This window comes from Xenopus laevis, chromosome 3S (assembly GCF_017654675.1).
Source record: "Xenopus laevis strain J_2021 chromosome 3S, Xenopus_laevis_v10.1, whole genome shotgun sequence".
NCBI lineage: Eukaryota > Metazoa > Chordata > Amphibia > Anura > Pipidae > Xenopus > Xenopus laevis.
The window spans coordinates 109,830,367-109,850,845 of NC_054376.1; the positions used below are offsets into that span (position 1 = coordinate 109,830,367).

The 20,479-nt window shown below is 39.5% G+C and overlaps 1 protein-coding gene across 1 annotated transcript; it reads right to left on the bottom strand.

Annotated features, from left to right (window-relative positions):
* Nucleotides 1-991: 991 nt before the first annotated feature.
* On the bottom strand, nt 992-15,746 carry spry4.S (sprouty RTK signaling antagonist 4 S homeolog). The gene is made up of 2 exons (XM_018256193.2): nt 15,507-15,746; nt 992-4,767 (listed from the first exon to the last, which is right to left on the bottom strand). Exon 2 carries the CDS (start codon nt 4,720-4,722, stop codon nt 3,829-3,831), a length of 894 nt encoding a protein of 297 aa, XP_018111682.1. The 5' UTR covers nt 4,723-4,767; nt 15,507-15,746; the 3' UTR covers nt 992-3,828.
* Between the last annotated feature and the right edge of the window lie 4,733 nt (nt 15,747-20,479).

Here is a 20,479-nt window from a genome sequence, read left to right on the forward strand (position 1 = left end):
GAAAAGTCTGCACATTAAATGTCACAATATTTAGTGGTCATCTTTTTAAATTCCCTGTTATTTAAACAGTTAGCTTATCAAACATCATACCCAAGCTATCCCACTATATTAAAAAAAAAAACCTAAAGAAGAATGCTTGGCACAAGTATCGCCCATAAATCCACTGTTCTACATCTCTACTCAAGGGCAAATGCAAATTCTGTAATTCACTTATGGACAAGCAAGAAAGACTGTGGCAATGACAGTGGCATTTGCACCTGCCTATAACCTGGCACTACATATTTCCTCCCATGATGCATCCCACAATATGCAGATTACTGGATCTACCTCCCAAAAAACTGTGCTTTAGAAATAGGGATGCACCGAATCCAGCAGGATTCGGATTCAGCCGAAATTGCGTGACTTTTTGTCACAAAACAAGGAAGTAAAAAATGTTTTCCCATTCCCACCCCTAGTTTGCATATGCAAATTAGGATTCAGTTCGGTATTTGCCCGAATCCAAAATAGTGGATTCAGTAAATCCCTATTTAGAATTTCTAGAATGTGGGAAATTCTGTGACTTAAATTAAAGGGGAGGAAATAAATGTGCCTCTCCCTCAAATGTATAGATGTCAAAATTCCAGAAAAGTGTCTCCTTACTGTAGAACTAATATCATTTATGTAAGGTTTACGGCACAAAAAACGGTGGTTGTGACGCCTTGGTGTGCCTCGGCTTTACGGGGTTGCGCTTTAATTAAATCTCATTACTCTTGTCATTCAGTTTAAATGCTCCTTGCAACATGCAATACTTTTTTTTGAAGAGAACCTCTCAGTTTACAGTCCTAAAGGGGAAGTCTCATGCAAGCAGAAAAAAAAGGAGTGTATTTGTACCTTCTTGCCATAAAAGTTTCCCCAACCTTCAAATTAAATAAAAGACAAATAAATACACTATTTGTGATACAAGACAAAGTGCTAGATATGCAGCTAGGTTGAAGGAAGGGTGTTAAAAAAATAAAACCCCATAATGCATTTTCTGGGGTATTGATAGTCATTTACATATTACAGGTAACAATTTTCAATTTGACTTAAAAATATGATTTCAGAGTGCAAGGGGAGCAAGCAGTATATATAACAAAGCAATGTACTGTGCCTCACGTGCACAAATACCCCAAAAAAAGCACTTTTCGTATAGCAGGCTTTTCTATTTTAGAAAAAAGAATGCTAAGCAAACCCATATGGATTTTAGCAAACGACCTGTTTGTACCATTAACCCTGAAAAGTGTCAATATTTTTCTGAAATTAAAAAAGACAAATACATTATTTTAAGACAGATCCTATATGCAGAGACATTTCCCCTTTAACACAGAAACTAGAATACATGATATTGTACTAGGATTTCGTCCTTCTTTAAAGGACACAGAAAATCGCTTTCTTTTAAAAATGGTTTTCTTATATGTTCCTCTGACTTTACCCAAAACTTATATAACACTAAAATAGACATCTTTATTTGTATCTCTCTATGTACATTTACACAGATATACAAGTTATTTTACATAAGAGGCTAAATTTGAGCAGCAGCAGCAGCGAAGGAAAAAAATACAGGGCAACATGCAAGTTCCATTGGCTGAATACTTTGAAAAAAAACGTTTTGATTGGTGTCTACATTTCTCTAATTTGTCTGGTTCTCAGAAACCAAAACATCCCTGTTGGTGTTATTCATGCAGTTACAAAACAGTTATTGTGCTCTTCTGGGGATCAAGCTTAGTGCACATCTTCTCTGTAAATCCCAAAATCACAAGTAGAATGTTAGGATTTGATGGTCTGACGAGAATATTAGGCCCCTGCAATTATGGAGGAGTTTTACTTTTTAACAATTATTGCCGTAAATGTGTACAATATGGTGGGATGCTAATTAGGCCAGGGCGTTTCCAGAATAGCTGGAGAAAAAGTCAAATAGTTTACTGTGGGGGAAAAAAAAAAAGATGTGTCTTTTTTTTAAATGGAGTATGTTTTCATGCTTGCTTTCTGCATGTATCCTTTCAGCAAAGATGGCCGACAGCTTAGGACACTCCCCAACAGAGGCCTGTGATTGTGACGAGTGAGTGTCCTAAGCTGAACAATAACAAGCCCAGCCCAACAGTAAGGTAAAACACACACACATTCTCAGAATCCTTTAGAAGAGTGGACTAGTAATTCTCTTCCTTATATTATGAACTACAATTCATAACACTGCCCAGAAGGCTTTGGATGTGTGTGAGGGATGCTGGGAGTCAGCTCAGCAACATCTGAAAGGGCTTCTGATTGCCTATGCTTGTTAAAACATATCATGTAAAATTGTTATATCTTACACAGGCATACTGAGTTTGGTGTTACAGGCCTCATAAGAGCAATATAAAAATACAACTTAAGCCTTGGTGATAGGATAAGATAAGGTAGGCCGGACTAATTAGGGCAGAGACACATGCTCAGATTCACGTAGATTTAGTCGCCCGGCGAATCTTCCCGAAGTGCCTCTCACCGGCTAGAACCTAAATTGCCGGCAGGATGGCACTCGGAGCACTTCCTTTTCTGAAGACGCCCGAAGTTTCCTCGTAAAGCAACTTCGAAAAGCGAAGCGCACCGATTGCCATCCCGCCGGCAACTTACATTCTAGCCGTCAGGAGGCCGTTTGGGGAGATTAGTTGCCCCAAAGAAGAGAAGATTCGTTGCTGGGCGACTAATCTCCCCGAATCTGAGCGTGTGTCTCTGCCCTTACAGATAGTGAGGAAGGGGCTACAAGTGGAAGAGGGATGCTAAATTCCTTCCTTTAATCATGTTGATTTAAAACAGTACCCTAAGCACTCTCTTTCATCTTCCACCTAGCCATCATTAGCTGAAAGAAGAAATACATGCTCCGGTAAAACCCATATGGCATAATTAGCAACCAAGCACAATTGAGATATGGTGTCGGAGTCTGTGAACAACAACTTCCAGCATCCTCAGACAGCTCCTGGCTAGCTGAGGATGCCGGGAGGTCTTGTTTGCTCAAGCTGGAGGGCGGCAAATCTGACACTAATACAAAGTATGACACACAGAAACACAAAGACAGTGACACTCTTGCAGATGGAGCGCAATAGGACGTGTGAGTTAGCCGTGACAGCTTTAAAAGAGAAGAGCATATTGTAACCGGTATTTTCCGCACCTACAATGTTACATGCTCTGCCTTTTAGCAGCATAAAAGAGGATCAGTTTCATACAGCCTTGCTCTGCCAACAGGGTGGCCAATAAAGGAAACACTTTATGGACATAGCTACTCTGAAAATATATATATATGTATAAATATATAAAAAAGCGTGCAAATAAATTAAAACTCCCGCAAGGTGGGGAAAGTATAGAGGTGTTGCAATCTGCTCTTCTATAGAAACTGAGTTATGCATGAATGTTCTGTTGGAAACAAAGACCTCTGTATGTTAGGAAGCTCTGGAGCTGGCTTACATCCATGCCAGTGTCAAGGAATTGGCATAAGCTGCTTCCGTTACCAAGAGGCGGTGCAGAAAAGCTGTAAGGTAGGTAGATATGCCACTGTGCTAAAACAAAACATGAATTCTCTGACACTTAAACACAGACATTAGAAACAATTCATAGCTGCTACACACACACACACATAAGGCATTTTTTGCTTTCCTTCTGTGTGACACCAGGTCTTGCTGGATCCCCCTAATTAAGTAAGGAATGCTAAATTAAAGCCTTCTGTGATGGTATCCGCTTACAGTCTTTTGTTTGTTTATTTATTTTTTGCATGAGTTTCCTGCAGAGTGTAAAATGCATCCTTGTAACACAGTTCGCAAATGCAACCTTATGGTCGGCCAATCAGAAAGGCTTCTCTGGTCTGCTGACGGCATCTGGCGCTTTGCACATGACACTGTTTGTGTTTTTGCACCTGCAGCCGGGCCTGCTGGCTTGGTCGTAGCATTTCTGGGAGAGTTTGACACAGCCAGTAGCTGGAAGGTAGCAAAGCAAGCAAGGAAGGACCAGTGACAAGGCACCCATGAAGGACCACCGTACGCAGCAGTTGGAGCGAGAACAAGAGCATGGATGATCTGCACATGAGCCTTCATCATCTTCGTTGGTGCAGTGGTAAAAGACACCCTTTACCAAACACATGCAGGTGGAGTAATTGACCAAATTTTGGGCTGAACACAGACATTCCTGGTTGCACACCCAACAAGACGGCAATGTCCGAGGAGTGGTACAGTCTTTGCATTTGCACTTTCCACAGGCCTCGCACAGTAATAAGTGTTTGTCTAGCTCCTGGGCCATGGGTTGCTTTACATCCGGATGCTTACAGTTAATAACTTTAGGCTGTATCCTTACTGCCCTAGGTGGGGACTGATCCACCACTGGAGGTGGGGCCATGTGGTCCAAGAGTCTCTGATCTGATGAGGTGCTACTGCTGCTGCTAATTGAGCTTGGGCGCCCACTGAATGATATCCAGGGGTGGGTATTGTCGGCCTCACACCTCTGCAGACGCTGATTGATGAGCGTGGGTTCATGAGGGTCCCTGACAAGCTTCTGACTAGCAAGTTGACTCAAGGAAGGATTGTCTATGTAATCATTTTCCAAATGGCTGGTTTTCATCTGGTCGATTGGCAGGATGGTGAGTGGATGCTGTAACCTTCCATAAGGGACCCGGCCATCCAGCAATGGCTGTACCATGACAGCATTAGGCACGACTGTGATACTGTGAGGAATCCTGGAATCCATTGACCTAATCCCCACCAGTTCTGGATATGCTGCTTTTTAAAATGCCTAAACATAAAAGAAAGAAGAAAAAAACAGAGTTAAAAAGAAACCTACAATTTAATGATCAGCAACGTGAAAATGGCACAAAATGATGGATATAGATAGGTTTGTCAGAATTCCCGAGCCAGCTGTATATGTGGTGTTTTGCACACTACGGGGCACTGCTTAGAATAAAAAGCCAAATTTAGCTTTAAAAGAGCCAGTGCATTTTTCTACTGCATATTCATTTTTTGTATGGGAGTAACAGAGGACAATATAAAAATATAAACCCAGTAGCCATTTCTTGCATCCTACATAGCTAAAGGTTGGTAGAGGATTCTGAGAAATGCAGTTCAGCAATAGGAGGAGATTTTAGGGATAAAAATGCAAATTGGGCTCTTTCAAAGGGGAACATCATCAAAACCCCTTTTTTCCCATAATGAATCTTTAGAAACCATCCTACTACAGTTATTAAAGATGTTCATGAATTTTAATGTTAAGTGTAATTGTGATTCAACAGCAGTTATATGTACATATAACATTAAAACCATTATTGTACAGTGGAAATGAACTTAAAATCACATTTGCAGTATGCAAAAACTATTTTGGGTTAGGATTCTCTTTAAACAGTCATATTTTGCAATTTTTTAGACTCTATTAATCACTATCCCATAACAACATGTAGTAAAAGAAGCATACGGTAAGTTTGCTGCAAGCACAATCAGGGATAAAAGCACATACTGCTATAAGCCCGAAGTTATGACTCAGAACAGAAACCACCTCAGTTTACAAGAACGTCTGACTGAATATTGCTTTAGTTTCTAATTTCATCGAAAGAACAGTTCCGAATTGGAACCTATCCAGTTACCCAAAAGCTATGCAAGTCAAAAGAGCACAGGAAGCAACTAAGCTTAAATCAAAGAGCGGATACGGCCTGGCTCCAATTTAGAAAGTGCACATTGTTTTCTATGAGAAGTAGTGTTTCCTGGTCGAGTGACCTTTTATTTGGGAGCCCTGTTTGAAAAGGACTTAAAGGGTCAGAGCACATTTCAACCAAACACAGTTTTTATCATGCAGCTGCAACTTGGCTGGGGTTTAAAACAAACAAATCTTTTAACTTGTGTGGATGTAAAGAGATGTGTGTTTTTATGGGTATGTGCAAATCCATTTTAGATTCATAGGTAACAAAACGCTATCACTTAAACCTTTCCTCCTAATTTTTTTTCCCCCCATAAAATCCATTTAAAGGCTGGAGAAAACCAAAAGTAAAACCTAGATGAAAGTCATTACAAATCCAAGACAATAATCTACATGCAGAGGCTAAAAAAAGAATTCTGTTTATTTTCAGGCTCTCCAGTAGTTCATGGACTATAACCGGCACCACTGTTGCTTAGGGATGTGCCGGCTTGTAGTTCAACCACAGCTGGAGAGCCTCACCTTTCCTTGTATGGTTCAGTGGAATGTAACCATCTACCTCTGCTTCTCATTTAAACCCCTGGGAACAACAAGAGTTTTTATCAGCGCTGTTGTTACATCTATAAAAACAGAGAGGTGACAGGATACAAAGGGGCTGAAAGTCCTAGGTTAATATATACATATTTATTGCATTAACATCAGACACCAGCTTTATTGAATGACCAGCAGGAGAGGTAAACTGTGCTCACAGTACATTACTGCATTAATAAAATATGTATTCCTATACCATGCTGTGAAATATCATACAGAGCTGAGCTGAGAATTTACACAGGCACAGAGAGCCTTTAAAGAGCATGTAAAGGCAAACAAATAAAATCCCATTTTTACTTTCTTTAATGAAAAAGAAACATATCTCCAATATACTTTAATTAAAAAATGTGTACCATTTTTATAAGAAACCTGACTGTATGCAGTGAAATTCTCCCTTCATTTACTGCTGTGGATAGGAATTGTCAGATGTTCCCTAACTGCTGAGCAGGGAAACAATCATTCTTATGAACAGCAGGGGGAGCCCCCGCCTTACTTCCCAGCCATGCAGAATTCAAGCAGCTTTGTTTATGACGATCCCTAAGCAGCCCAGACCACACTGAGCATGTGCACAGTCTTAGTCTTGCAAATATGTTTAACGAAGTTACAAGATGGTGACCCCCTGTAGCCAACTTTGAAAGCATAAATTATTTGTTTGATTAGGCTTGTGGTACAGTAAGTTCATGTTTATATTTAGTATACAAAATACAGCATTTCTAGCCTTATTCTATTTTAGACTTTACATGCCCTTTAACAAGCGGATCTTAAAATCAAATATTTGGTGGCTGAGCACAGTGAGTTAAGGTGACTTGTTAAAAGTCACAAAGAAAGTCGAAAAACAAACCAGGCTGACATGTGTTGTACCTTAGGGGGTGAATGTTAATGGAAAATTCCACCCAAACACAGTTTTGGTTTTTACAGAAAATGTAATTCTAAGCATTTTTCTAATATACAATAATACAATTCAATGGTATTTCTATTATTTTTAAATGTGATTGCTGCTGAAAACAGCATCTATCTGGCTAGTTATACTCCCTGCACTACTGGTTGTGACTCCGGAAACAATGTAGCTGTAGCCCACTAACAGACACACCTGGAGGAGAAATGATCTCTAACATATTAATATAGTAAGATAGGTTGAAAAAAGACAGACGTCTGTCAAATGTAACCTTTTAAATCTATATATATAACCTGCCTAACTGCCAGCTGATCCAGAGGAAGGCAAAAAACCCATTTGAAGCCTCTTCTATTTGCCTCAGAGGGGGAAAAATTCCTTCCCGACTCCAAAATGGCAATTGGACCAGTCCCTGGATCAACTTGTACAATGAGCTATCTTCCATAACCCTGTATTCACTCACTTCTGCTACATACAAGAGTCAGAACCAGAGAACAGAAAAAGACAAATAAAGATTTCAACTGTAATTATATTTACAGATTCAAAGGTATGGGACCTGTTAGCCAGAATTCTCGGGACCTGGAGCTTTCCTGATAATTGATCCTTCTGTAATGTTGATCTTCATACCTTAAGTCTGATTGAAAATCATGTAAACATTAAATAAACCCAATAGGTTGGGTTTCCTTTCACTAAGGATTAATTATATCTTAGTTGGGATCAAGTACAAGGTACTGTTTTATTATTACAGAGAAAAAGGAAATAATTATTATTTTGGAGAAATGGAGTTCATGGGAGATGGCCTAATTTGGATCTTTCTAGATAACGGGTTTCCGGATAACGGATCTCATACCTGTACCAGAAAGTTGATTCGAATGTTATTCTTTCATTTAGCAGAAAACACTTTTGGGTGAAGGTCAGTTTTAAAACTTTATGTTCCCAGCATCCTCTAGAAACACTGCGGGTGATTTAGTTTTAGATGAAGTGGTAATTTGATGTGTCCTAGCTAGGACTGCGTGGATTTTCCAGTTGTCAACAGCTGGTGAGCCTGACATGTCTGGTTGTCAGAACCCTTTGCAAAAACTCTGGTTAAGCGAAGGAGACAGTTCTGTAGATGTTTCTATATGTCAAGAAATTAAATTTGCATCAGGTTGGGGGGAAGCGGCGGGGGGGGGGGATTGCAACATTCCTACGCACTCTTCATTTTCTTAGGTCTATAATATTCTATGGCAAGTCACAACAGGGAAGGGAGTGATACAGCCAGGACAAATTCCCCCACAAGACTCATCTTTATGAACAGTGCAAGATGGTTTTTCATATGCAAGCAACATGTATTTAACTGTTGTGACCCCTAATGCCCCAGTGGCCAAACTTTACGAAGCAGGACAATGATTGACAGGACCGCCTGCAGCAGCTGTACAGTTTATTACCCCCTGCACCATTCCCTGTAGGCACCCACCAGAATCTTCTCCGTGTCTGTTACTTCATTGGATCTGGCCATACACTATAAAATTCGCATACCTTCCAACATTTTGGAAATAAAAAGTGGGACAAAAAAGTTGGCATGCGTATCAAGGCGAAAATTTTTCTGGCCATGTCCATTTTTGTGGCCACAACCCTAATTACCATGTTCATTATACATCATTTTTTTAAAAAAGTTTGGCAGGTTATGAAAGTTTTAACATATTCTGTGTTTTTTTCAGTTATTGCAGTTTTGCCCTTTAAGCTGTGAGTCTAACTTTGCCCAAGGGCTGTTCAGTGCACAGAAAAACGGGACTTTCCAGTACAAACGAGGGACTGCGGGTTGAGCTGTCGAAAGAGGGACTGTCCCTCTAAAAACAGGACAGTTGGGAGGTATGAGATCCGCTCATCGCCAAACGAGTAGATCTTTCCCCGATATGCCCACCAACGGCAAGGCTATTTCCGAACAATTTGATTACAACGAAGAGCAATGGGCTCCGACAGGTCGATCGCCTCAAAAATTAAACCTTTCAGATCGATATCGTGGCCAGATATTGATCAGGAAGACCCAATCGGAAGCCCCCATAATTGGGCAGATAAACTGTCGAATTGGTCTAAAGGCCCATGGGCCACCTTTACGCATATGGGAAACTGTGTCTTCTCAGGAACATGCCCCAGAGCTGCAAATATTATAATAGAGCGCCATAGTAATTAAAAAATCAGGCAAGTTTCAAAATATTGAATAATGCAAATACATTGCATTCTATTTCTAAATGCTAAAAATCAGTGTTCTTTTATCCATTTAATTACAAGGAGGTATCTGAATTATGGAAAGCCACTGGCTTTATAGCATATTAATCATATTTACATCTGTAGCAAAGTATTGCCTGTTTGATACATATTTACACCTAAAAGAAATAGAAAATCAGGCAGGCCAAAGTCACCCTTCATTTCAGAGGCTTGTATGCAACAGGTTAACTGGTTGAGGGTTACACCTTAGCAGGGAATATGGTAATTGAGAAAATAATAGCCTTGTTCTAGCTAGCGCTGTCATATGTCTTCGCTGTGTTACATAAACAGGAAGCTGTCTCCTATTATGTTTATGGGCCAACAATGGCCGCTGATAGAACACATATGCAGAACGCTGGCGTTTGGAAAAAGCAGGTGATTTAGAAAGCACACTTTCAGTAGTTTATGATCTGCTTCTTCCGCTGCAGCCACATCTGTAGTCCCAGCTGTTAAAGCAGGGTGCCCGGGCGAGTCCCACACCTTCCCTCCCCCAAATAAAACTCCACGTGTCACCCTTTAGGGAGAGAAAGGAAAAGACTGAGCAGATTTTTCAGTTCGGTTGAGTCCTTTCTCAGCTCACAATATCCTATAACAAACATTACTGATCTAACGTGACAGAGCAGTGTAAGATTCATGAATGGGGAAGGTTCAAGAGGTGACATCCTACTGCTCTCCAGTGATACCCATTAACCCACTGGATGCCAAAGAGGTCACCCCGTTGAAATCAAATACAGGTATTGGCAATACTTTCTTTTCTGCCAAAGAGGTCACCTACACATCCATGAGGTTAACCAACCAAAGCACTCACTTGTATTCCAAGGGCACTAGGAAAGCACTGCATTTTCAACAAAAACATTTATTTACCCTTACAATACAGTAACACAGCTGCCAAGGCCAATGCAACAATGTAGACATGAAAGATTAGGGTAAATAAGGTCATATGGTAATACAGGAAAGGAACATTCTAGAGTCCTGCACCGGTCCATTTATTTGAAACCTGTACGGACCCGTACCTGCAACGCCCAACCTGTAACCCAAAACTCGCAAATGGACCCACATTTTCCCACTACCCGACCCACAATAGGCCAACTAACCTTCCACTCGGGGACACATGACAACTGGAAATGTAGTCACATTTGACCTTGAAGTGACATCACTCCGGCACCAAATCTTCGCAAATAAATTAAAAAACTGGAAGAACCACAAGGGAGGGCGGGAGGGATTAAGCCCACACATTTGTTCCTTGCATGGCCAAGGAATTGGGGACTTTTTGCCTGAAACCTGTCCACTTTGCGGGTATTCCACGGGTACCCGACCCGATGCAGGACTCTAGAACATTTGCTGAGAAGGGTTCTAGCACATTTGCTGTTGTAGAAAAGCTCAAAACACAACAATCAACTGTTTATTAGAATGTGCTACACATACACATACACGATCCAATATATATGATCTAAACAATTCTGTGTACAGGTATGGGATCCGTTATCCAGAACCCATTATCCAGAAAGCTCAGAATTGCTAGAAGACCATCTCCCATAGACTTCCTTTGAATCACATCATTAAAATTCTAAAAAAACTGATTTCCTTTTTCTCTGTAAGACTAAAACAGTACTTTGTATTTCACACCAACTAAGATATAATGAATGAAGGCAAATTAATCCAATTGGGTTTATGTAATGTTTAAATTATTTTTAAGTAGACTTAACGTATGGAGATCCAAATTACGGAAATACCCCTTATCCCAGAATTCTGGATGGCAAGTCCTATACCTGTCCAATGATCCATAAAGTGGTTATAGCCATTACAACCTTTTATATAATGTAGAAGTTATATTCTTAAAGGGACATCATATAGGTCAGCGGCTGTTCACTGTGTATCCTTCACGTGTACATTTAGTGGCTCCGCAAGTTGTTGCAACCGATGACATATAAAACAGCAGGAACTGTTTTCCTGGCAGGCCAGGGGAACCTGTTTTCTGTGCTGGAAAAGGAAAAAAAGTGCATTCTATATTCAGGGTTTTTGAAGAATCCCCTTAATATGTTTATGCTGCAGATATCAGATTGTAAGCTCCACAGACAGGGAATTGATATGTGTAAATATCTTTATTTGCTTCAAAGTAAAAACAAGATTCTCTCTCTCTCTCTCTCTCTCTTTCTATATAGAAAAAATATTTGCTTTATATTCTACTCGCTTTGCTAAAAACTATAATATATAATAATAATAATATATAAGATGTAGTTCACTATCCACAGCTGACAGCGGTTTTAAATATGTTTAAATATGTAAATAAATCTAAATATGTTTCCCACAACTCACAGCGTATGTTTAATGCGCTAGTACCCCTTTAATGGGCCCTGTCCGCTAGCTTATGCAGCATTGTCCCAGTGCCAGCGGACACGCCCTCTTCCTGAGCAAGACAACACGTTTACCCTTTACACTGTGACTTGTGATTCTCCAACACCTTTACGTTCTATTTAGCAAGTGTCAGAGGAGCTGACAGACGACGGATGTGGATAAAACACACACAACACACTGTTCTTCAGGAAAAAATGCTAATTCTTGTAATGCAGGCTGCTAAGATCCTGCCACTTTAGTCATTTTGTTGACATACAATATAAAAAGATATACATTGTAGTAGAAACAGGAAATCTATCTATCTATCTATAGTATAAATTAGTATATATTTTGCTGCATAGCCTATCTCCTATTTTCTGGACCATGAAGCTTACAATTTAATTTTTACATGGTTGCTAGAGGCTGACACTTTATTCCCGGCAGGTTCATATCACTTAGGCAAGATGAGCCTCCTACATCTGAGGCATATTACTGCATATAAATACAATAACAGAGACCTGTTTATGTTCATAAGAGGCAATCACTGGACTCGGCAGATTCTAAAGTTAAAAACAGCAAGGGAACACTGAATCTGACAGGGAGTCAGAAAAGCTGCATGCAATAGGGTATTTCTGAGATATATGACTCACTAAACAAAACTTACCCAGTACTACATTAAGCTAGTCAATATGACTAAATTCTTCTCCAGCCCACTATACTGAAATAGATGCCCCCTCCCTGCATTTTAACACCATTATAAACACATACTGGTTATAAAATGGGAAACAGCGGATTCTAAATCTAGAACAAGATTAAGATGCTTATGAATTTAAGGCAGATTTAGCAGCTAGCTATCAGACACAATTCCTAAAAATAAATAACCATGCCTGGTCTGTGCCAACTTAATGCCATATACTCCTCGGGCAGCTTTTACAAGATATTTCAGTAAATCGGGCAGCTGTTTTTTTGGCATTAGGACAGTTAAAATAAAAATAACACTTGCTATGTAAAAACACAGCAAATGGCCATGAATTAATCCCAGCCAGGGATAATGGCCCAGAAGCTGGCAGTAAATTATTCTGTGAATGGCTCTATAATTAGCTGTATGCTGAATGGATAGACTACTACAGAACTTGGAATTCTGATGTCAAAACCTTAAAAATATATACGCACACCAAGGATAAATCTGCAGGTCAGTACTCTTTTGGGTTAACCCCCTTACTTGCAGGACAGAATTCTGGGCAGAGTAATGGGCCGCCAGATGAAATCAAGAAAACACCAATATTACTCAAATATAAAACGGGCAGAAAAAAATCATTGAGAATTTGCAGCAAGATGGGTACAGCACTGTATAATGGTGGTACTATGTATCATAGTATATGATAAATGCAGCAGACTGCCCTGCCACTTATCACACACTTTCTCAATAAGCTGATGGGAACATTTCCACAGCATTTTTTTTTTTGCCAAATAAATAACTGTGCTTATCATTTGCAGGCAATTGTGACAACAACAATACTACAGTCCCTCCTCTCTCAGCAATTTGCCACCACTTATGCTGCAAAATTCCTGTTCCAGTATAATCAATAACTTGTATTTTAACTAGCATTTTCTTGTCCCGCTTGCATCCATCTACATACACACTGACCATTCTCCTAATCTTACCCTGGCAATCAAATATATGAATGCAGCAAGTGACTCAGTAATATATATATATATATATATATATATATATATATATATATATATATATATATATATATATATATATATATATATATATATATATATAATACACAAAAGCCATGAATATCTTGTAAATTATATCCTTATAAACGGTGACTAGTGATGTCATCAGTTATAAACGGTGAGTAGTGATCTCATTTCTGTCACATCAATAAAACTTGTGTTTTATCATAAATAAAGTACTCCTTGTTGGAAAATATGAGGATATTAGAAGTAAGCTCGGAGTTCCATGACCTATATAATAGCAGCTTTTATATGGTGATGGAACTCCTCTGTGACTTATAATATCCTTATATTTTACAATATGGGGTACTTTATTCACTATACATAATACACAAAAGCCTTGAATACCTTGTAAATTATATCCTTATAAACTGTGACTAGTGATGTCATCAGTTATAAACGGTGAGTAGTGATGTCATTTCTGTCAAATTTTTTTATAGTAAATAAAAGAATATATATAAGGATATTATAAGTCACCTTGGAGTTCCATGACCTGTATAAAAGCACTCATACCATTAGGTAGAAAGGCCTTGAGAAATCAGTAGCAATGTTATATAAATGATTGTATATATTTGTGAATATGAGTCTACAAATCTATTTCATATCACAGGCGCTGCAAGCCTGCCCAGGGGGCAACCAAATATAGATCTACTTCCGATTGCCCAATATAGCAAGAATAAGGCAAAACAGGGGTGTAACTACAGAGGAAGCAGACCCTGCAGCTGCAAGGGGGCCCAGGAGGTATAGGGACCCCCTGAGTATTTTTAATATATATTGGTAAAACAGGAGAGTTTGGGGGCCCCTAAAATTATTTTGCTGTGGGGTAACATCTAGTTATGACACTGGGCAAAACATCCCTCCCCAAATAAAGGCAACAGACCTTTCCTATGTCTTTGGAAATCGTTAGTCGCATCCTGCCCGCTTGCGACTAACAGAATGTATTTATTATAAATCTCCTCTATGCAGCTAAATCGATAGGCCTCATTTGTTTTCATTTATTATAAGCAAGAAAATCCCATTTGAACTCCTTTCAACGCACACTGTAAAAGAATGGAACGATGATAAAAAAAATGGGCATCGCCTACGCTGCTTCAATTGATGGTGTGTCATCAGAAGTAGGACAAAAATTGCAATTTGCCTTTTTTTTCTGAAAAGCATAGGTTAAACAGGGGGGAATAAAGGGAAATAGAGGGAGGCAGGTCACTTGCTCTGATGTGCGGTAACAATCGCTGAGCTCTGCCGTGGAAAGCAAAGTCGCATTTAATCGCTGATGGTGTAGGAAGCGATTTCTTTTCTGCCGCTGCATAGTGAGGGTGATTTATCAACAGTGGGCAAATTTACCCATGGGCAGTAACCCAATGCTGCTTTCATTGTTCCACTTGCAGCTGTCTTTAAAAAGCTAATCATTGATTGGTTGCTATAGGTAACTGCCCATGGGCAAATTTGCCCAGTATTGATAAATGAGCCCCTGTGTGTGTTTGCGCAAAGAGAAGCCTGAGCTCTGGGTGTCCCCGCTGCATTATTAATGGCATAGTAAGTGCCACAGCCCGGGATTCCCCGCACAAGCGACTCACTAGTCCACACGTAAAGTGCCCAGTCGCCATGGCACATGTAATGTTCAATAATAATAAAAGACACAGGGGAAGAAGGAGTTAAATAAAAATCATACACACTATAAACACTATACACTATATACACTATACACACACTATATACACACTATATACACACTATACACACTATACACACTATACACACTATGCACACACTATACACACTATACACACTATATACACTATATACACTATATACACTATACACACACTATATACACACTATATACACACTATACACACTATACACACACCATATACACACTATACACACACTATACACACTATATACACTATATACACTATACACACACTATACACACACTATACACACACTAAACACACACTATACAAATTACACACTATACACACAATACACATAAATAGATGTATAAACAGCAGATGTAGTTGAAGGCAGTTCTTACTTGGAAGGCTACAGCCGGGCACATTTCCTAGTAATCCTCAAATCGCAGCAAATAAGTGACTGTCTGCTTGGAAACCATTGATCCGAGCTGCATTGCTCCTCCGCTGACTGTCAGCTTCTTATTTGCGTTCGGTGTTGCAACTGCCTGGGAAAAAAAATGGCTTTTTTTTTTTATGAATGGGAGGGAAGAACAGCAGCGCGCAGGCGCACTAGACCCAACGCAGTTCTTATGAATGGGGTGGGAGCCGCAGATGTAAAGCGCATGCGCGCGGATGTTTTTTTTTTTCTTTTCTCCCCCTCTCTCTCTCGCTCTCTCTCTTTTTTTTTTTTTTTTTTGTGAATGGAGAGCGGAAGCTAACCTGTGGCGTTCATTGCCTGCGTTTTATGAATGGAGGAGAGATGTGTGTGGAGCGAGCCCTGCAGGGAATAGGGGTGGGGGAAGGGAAGCACTGCAGTAAAGGGACAACCACCGTACACAGCAAAGGCTCGTCTCTTAGCGGGGAGATTGCGCTGACGGATCTGGATTGTTACAGCTTTTATATCAGCAGCACAAAGCCCGCAGCAGCAAGGGAGGCGGCGAGAGAACAGGTCTGGCCTGGGAGACAAAATAGTCCCTGGCATTCCAAGTACTCAGGGGCCCAAATAGTCCTCCACCAGCTCACTTAATAGTAATGGTATAGGGGACAGCCCCTCTGGCATTTGCCAGAACCCACAGATTGCCAGTCCAAAGATGACTCACCCTTGTAGATTTGCCTCTTAAAATATGGATTTAATTTGGCTCATGTATCTTTTACATTGCTAGCACCATTCAGGCTTCATATGGATAATATGGACACGATAGGGAGGCTGAAGTAATTGATTGAGGTGTATACAGATATATAGATGATCTGTAAAGACCTTTATAGAATCTCTTCAAGAAAAAGTCTACCTTTTGGAGCACTACAACATTAGCCTAGTCCTGTCCCTACTGACTATGCCTTATCTTGTGCACTTTTTTTCATCTCCAATTTGTGTCTGTATGTTAGCCTCCCATCCACTTAGACTGTAAGCTCTATGGGACAGGGACCTCCTTCCCACTATGTCTCTTACCACATAGCGCTTAAGCTCCTTATCCTGATATGATTCTGTATATATTTATTATGTGATTTGCCTTCCCTGTGTATACATATATATATATATAACAAAACAGGGATTGTTTGTCCATATATTGCAATATATTTAAGCTGGCCAACTACGTCAAAGTCATCCCATATCTGGCCAGTCCTATGCTCAATTTTCATCTGATTCATTAAGAATTCTATTGCTTCATTATACATTTTACACAGGGACTAAGTTTTACCTGCAACTTACTTGCTGCTTTCAAAGTAAAACTCCCAAACTTGGCTGCCCTTTTATTAGACACCAGTGGGATCACCTGATTATAGTTGGTGTGAGGCTGTGACTACAAAATACATATAGACAAATACAAGAGTCCGTCTAATAAAAGGGCAATCGTACGAAAGGTTACGTCCGACAAAAGTTAGTGACAGTCTCTCACTGAAAATCGTCAGATCGGCAATACATGCAGAGATATTATCGGCAGCCGAACAGAAATCTTTTAACCGGGCTGATCGTCCAAATGACCGATCTCCATGGGACGAAAAATGACGGGACTCTCCACACATGGTCCGAAAATTGTACGAATCCTCGATTCATCAGATCTTTGCCTCTATGGCCAGCTTAAAGGGCATGTAAAGGCAAAAAAATAAAATCCCATTTTTACTTTCTTTAATGAAAAAGAAACTTATCTCCAATATACTTTAATTAAAAAATGTGTACAGTTTTTATAAGAAACCTGACTGTATGCAGTGAAATTCTCCCTTCATTTACTGCTGTGGATAGGAATTGTCAGATGGTCCCCTAACTGCTGAGCAGGGAAACAATCATACTTATGAACAGCAGGGGGAGCCCCCGCCTTACTTCCCAGCCATGCAGAACTCAAGCAGCTTTGTTTATGACGATCCCTAAGCAGCCCAGACCACACTGAGCATGTGCACAGTCTTAGTCTTGCAAAGATGTTTAACAAAGTTACAAGATGGTGACCCCCTGTAGCCAACTTTGTAAGCATACATTATTTGTTTGATTAGGCTTGTGGTGCAGTAAGTTCATGTTTATATTTAGTATACAAAATACAGCATTTCTAGCCTTATTCTATTTTAGACTTTACATGCCCTTTAAGATGCAGGTAGTTCTAGTTCAGCAACAGATAGAGGACATCCTTGTCCTGTTTGTGTTCAGTTCCATATTCCTCTGATAACCTTTATTTATTTTTTTATTATGATTGCGCATTAGCTATCTGCAGCAGCAGCCCTGTCACCAGCTCGTCAGTAAACAACCCATCCCCCCTTCCTTGCTGTTTCTGTGGGTGGATAAGCTGAGGTGTGCCACCCTGCTAACGCTTATTCTAACCTATTTCCTATGAGAATGGAACATCACAATACATTATTCACGGATGAATTTTAGACTTTGTGAACAAGAGGAGCAAATCTGTTTTGTAAAGCAGATTATGTATAAAAGAATTATTCAACCTACATAAAATCCCATACACCCCAAACAATATATTGTGCCCGTGCTGTCTGGCATGACGGAAAATTAAATAAATTCCCACTATCATGTTGCGTTTGGAATATAAAGTCTTCCTTTTCCTGAGGGAACAATCTGCCTTATTGAAGAAATTCCTTCTTGCCAGAGATGCAAAGAGAGCGTCCCTGGTTTTCTACCTCTCAGGGAAGCAAGCTAGACTGGGTTTTGCAGACAGCGGAAGGAAATCTTACACTGTCTATTAAATATTCTCTACTTACACAAATCGGGTAAGAATACAATCTTTCCTATCTGAACAGGTTCCATGGAACAGAGCCCTTCCTGACAACTAATGGATTTATAAGAAAACCCCAGCCAAAGATGCTGGGAGAGAGAGGAACATTTTGTAATACTCACCAATCTGTAGCTAACATACTTTTTAGGAGTCACAGTTCAGGATATTTGAAATTATACACTTCCTTTGACACATAGCTATCTATCTTATATATAGTCTATCACATATATATATATATATATATATATATATATATATATATATATATATATATATATATATATATATATATATATATATATGGGTTCAGACATTCAAGCACAGGATACACAGTAGATAACAGATAAATTCTGAAGAATCCCATTTTATACTACAGAGCTTATCTGTTATCTATTGTGTATCCTGTGCCTTTTCTCCTTTTTTATCTTTGAATGGCTGCCCCCATTGCTACACAGCAACTTGTTTATGTCAACTATAATAGAGTTTTGGAAATGAACACACCAGTTTTACCAGCACAGGGCAACAGTGCATTATAACTTTATTACTTTAAAGGAGAAGGAAAGGTTTAAACTAAGTAAGCCTTATCAGAAAGGTTCACCTAAATATACAAGTGAAACCTCAAAGTAGTGCTGCTCTGAGTCCTCTGTCAAAAGAAACACAGCATTTCTTTCCTTCTATTGTGTACACATGGGCTTCTGTATCAGACTTCCTGTTTCAGCATAAACCTCCTTGCCCTGGGCATGAGCATACTCAGTTTGCTGCTTTCCCTCCCCTCCCTTCTCTGCTGTAATCTGAGCCTACAGCTATAAGTGAGCAGGGAGAGACTCAGACAGGAAGTGATGTCACACCAAGCTAATACTGCATCTGCTATCCTAAACAAACAGAGCTTCTAGGGCTTTTTACTCAGGTATGGTAAAGCATTCTACAAAATAAAGATAGCATTCTAGCTTGGACTATTGCATCTAATCTATTGTCAATTAAATGACTCCATAGCTTTCCTTCACCTTTGAGACAATTTTTTTGTTGTTACTGTTCCTTTAATATAGCCCATGGGTAATCAGCAAATTAATTAATCCCTGTAATTTTCCTTGTTGGCATTCAGGCTAGCTCACCACATACAGAGCTTTGAGCCCAACAGTTTGGGAACCACTGAACTAGAACAATCTGTAGCTAATGAAAGCATTAAAACATTCTCACCCTGACCATGATGGTTTTAATGTTTGGTTTCTCTGTTAGTCCTGCCCTTCACAGGCAATGTACCAACATATTGCACTTTATTGCAAAGTGCAGACATTTCAATGGTACATGTATACAATTTCCGTTACCACCTGCAAAGTGGCATTATGTGAAAAAAAAAAACCCGCTATAACTGGGAGAGACGTGATGTCCATTTTTAAGTATGAGTCCACTTCTAAATGTATCATTAGTGAATTTGTTTCTATTTCACATAATGTGAAAATAATCAATTATCAACATGATTTCAATACATGTACATAAATTACTACAGACTATTTATTAGTGTGGTCTTTTGCAGTGGCATCAAAGTTTTGGTTTTAAGGAAAATGCTGGGCAATGGCATGTAGAATGAGGCATGTGCAGCTTCTGTTCTCATAAGGATTTCCCTTCAATCACAGCATGAGGGAATCCACAATTTAAACAAGCTGCTGCAAGAACAACAACATGAATCTTTAAAGACAGATTTTTTTTCTCATCTAAAATTTGGTTATTTTAGTTTTTTTTTTTTATATAACTGTTGAATTGTGTCTAAAGCACTTTAGCATTAGGAAGCTGCATAGTTCCTGTAAGATGTTGACTTAGTTTGATACAGGCCAGGCTTAGCATCAGCCTGGAAGGAAATAATTAAACCCCCTAAAACATTGGCCCTGCACTTATTACATTACTCACAGTCATATTGTACAGAGGAAAAATGCCTGTACAGTAAATACATGTGAACTCAATCTGCCACATGTTTGACCACTCTGTATACTGCTCTGACTGTGCAGGCGAATCTGTGGCAGCAGCTTTCTGACAGATGTACAGTAAGAAACAGTATTCTCATATCTGGATTCTGTTATGGCTTCACAAGCAGGAGAATACTGAAAAAACAAACAGCATGATGT

What these genes read in the sequence shown, in the direction of transcription:
- spry4.S (XM_018256193.2), bottom strand. Translation starts at nt 4,722, where the DNA reads ATGGATTCCAGGATTCCTCACAGTATCACAGTCGTGCCTAATGCTGTC.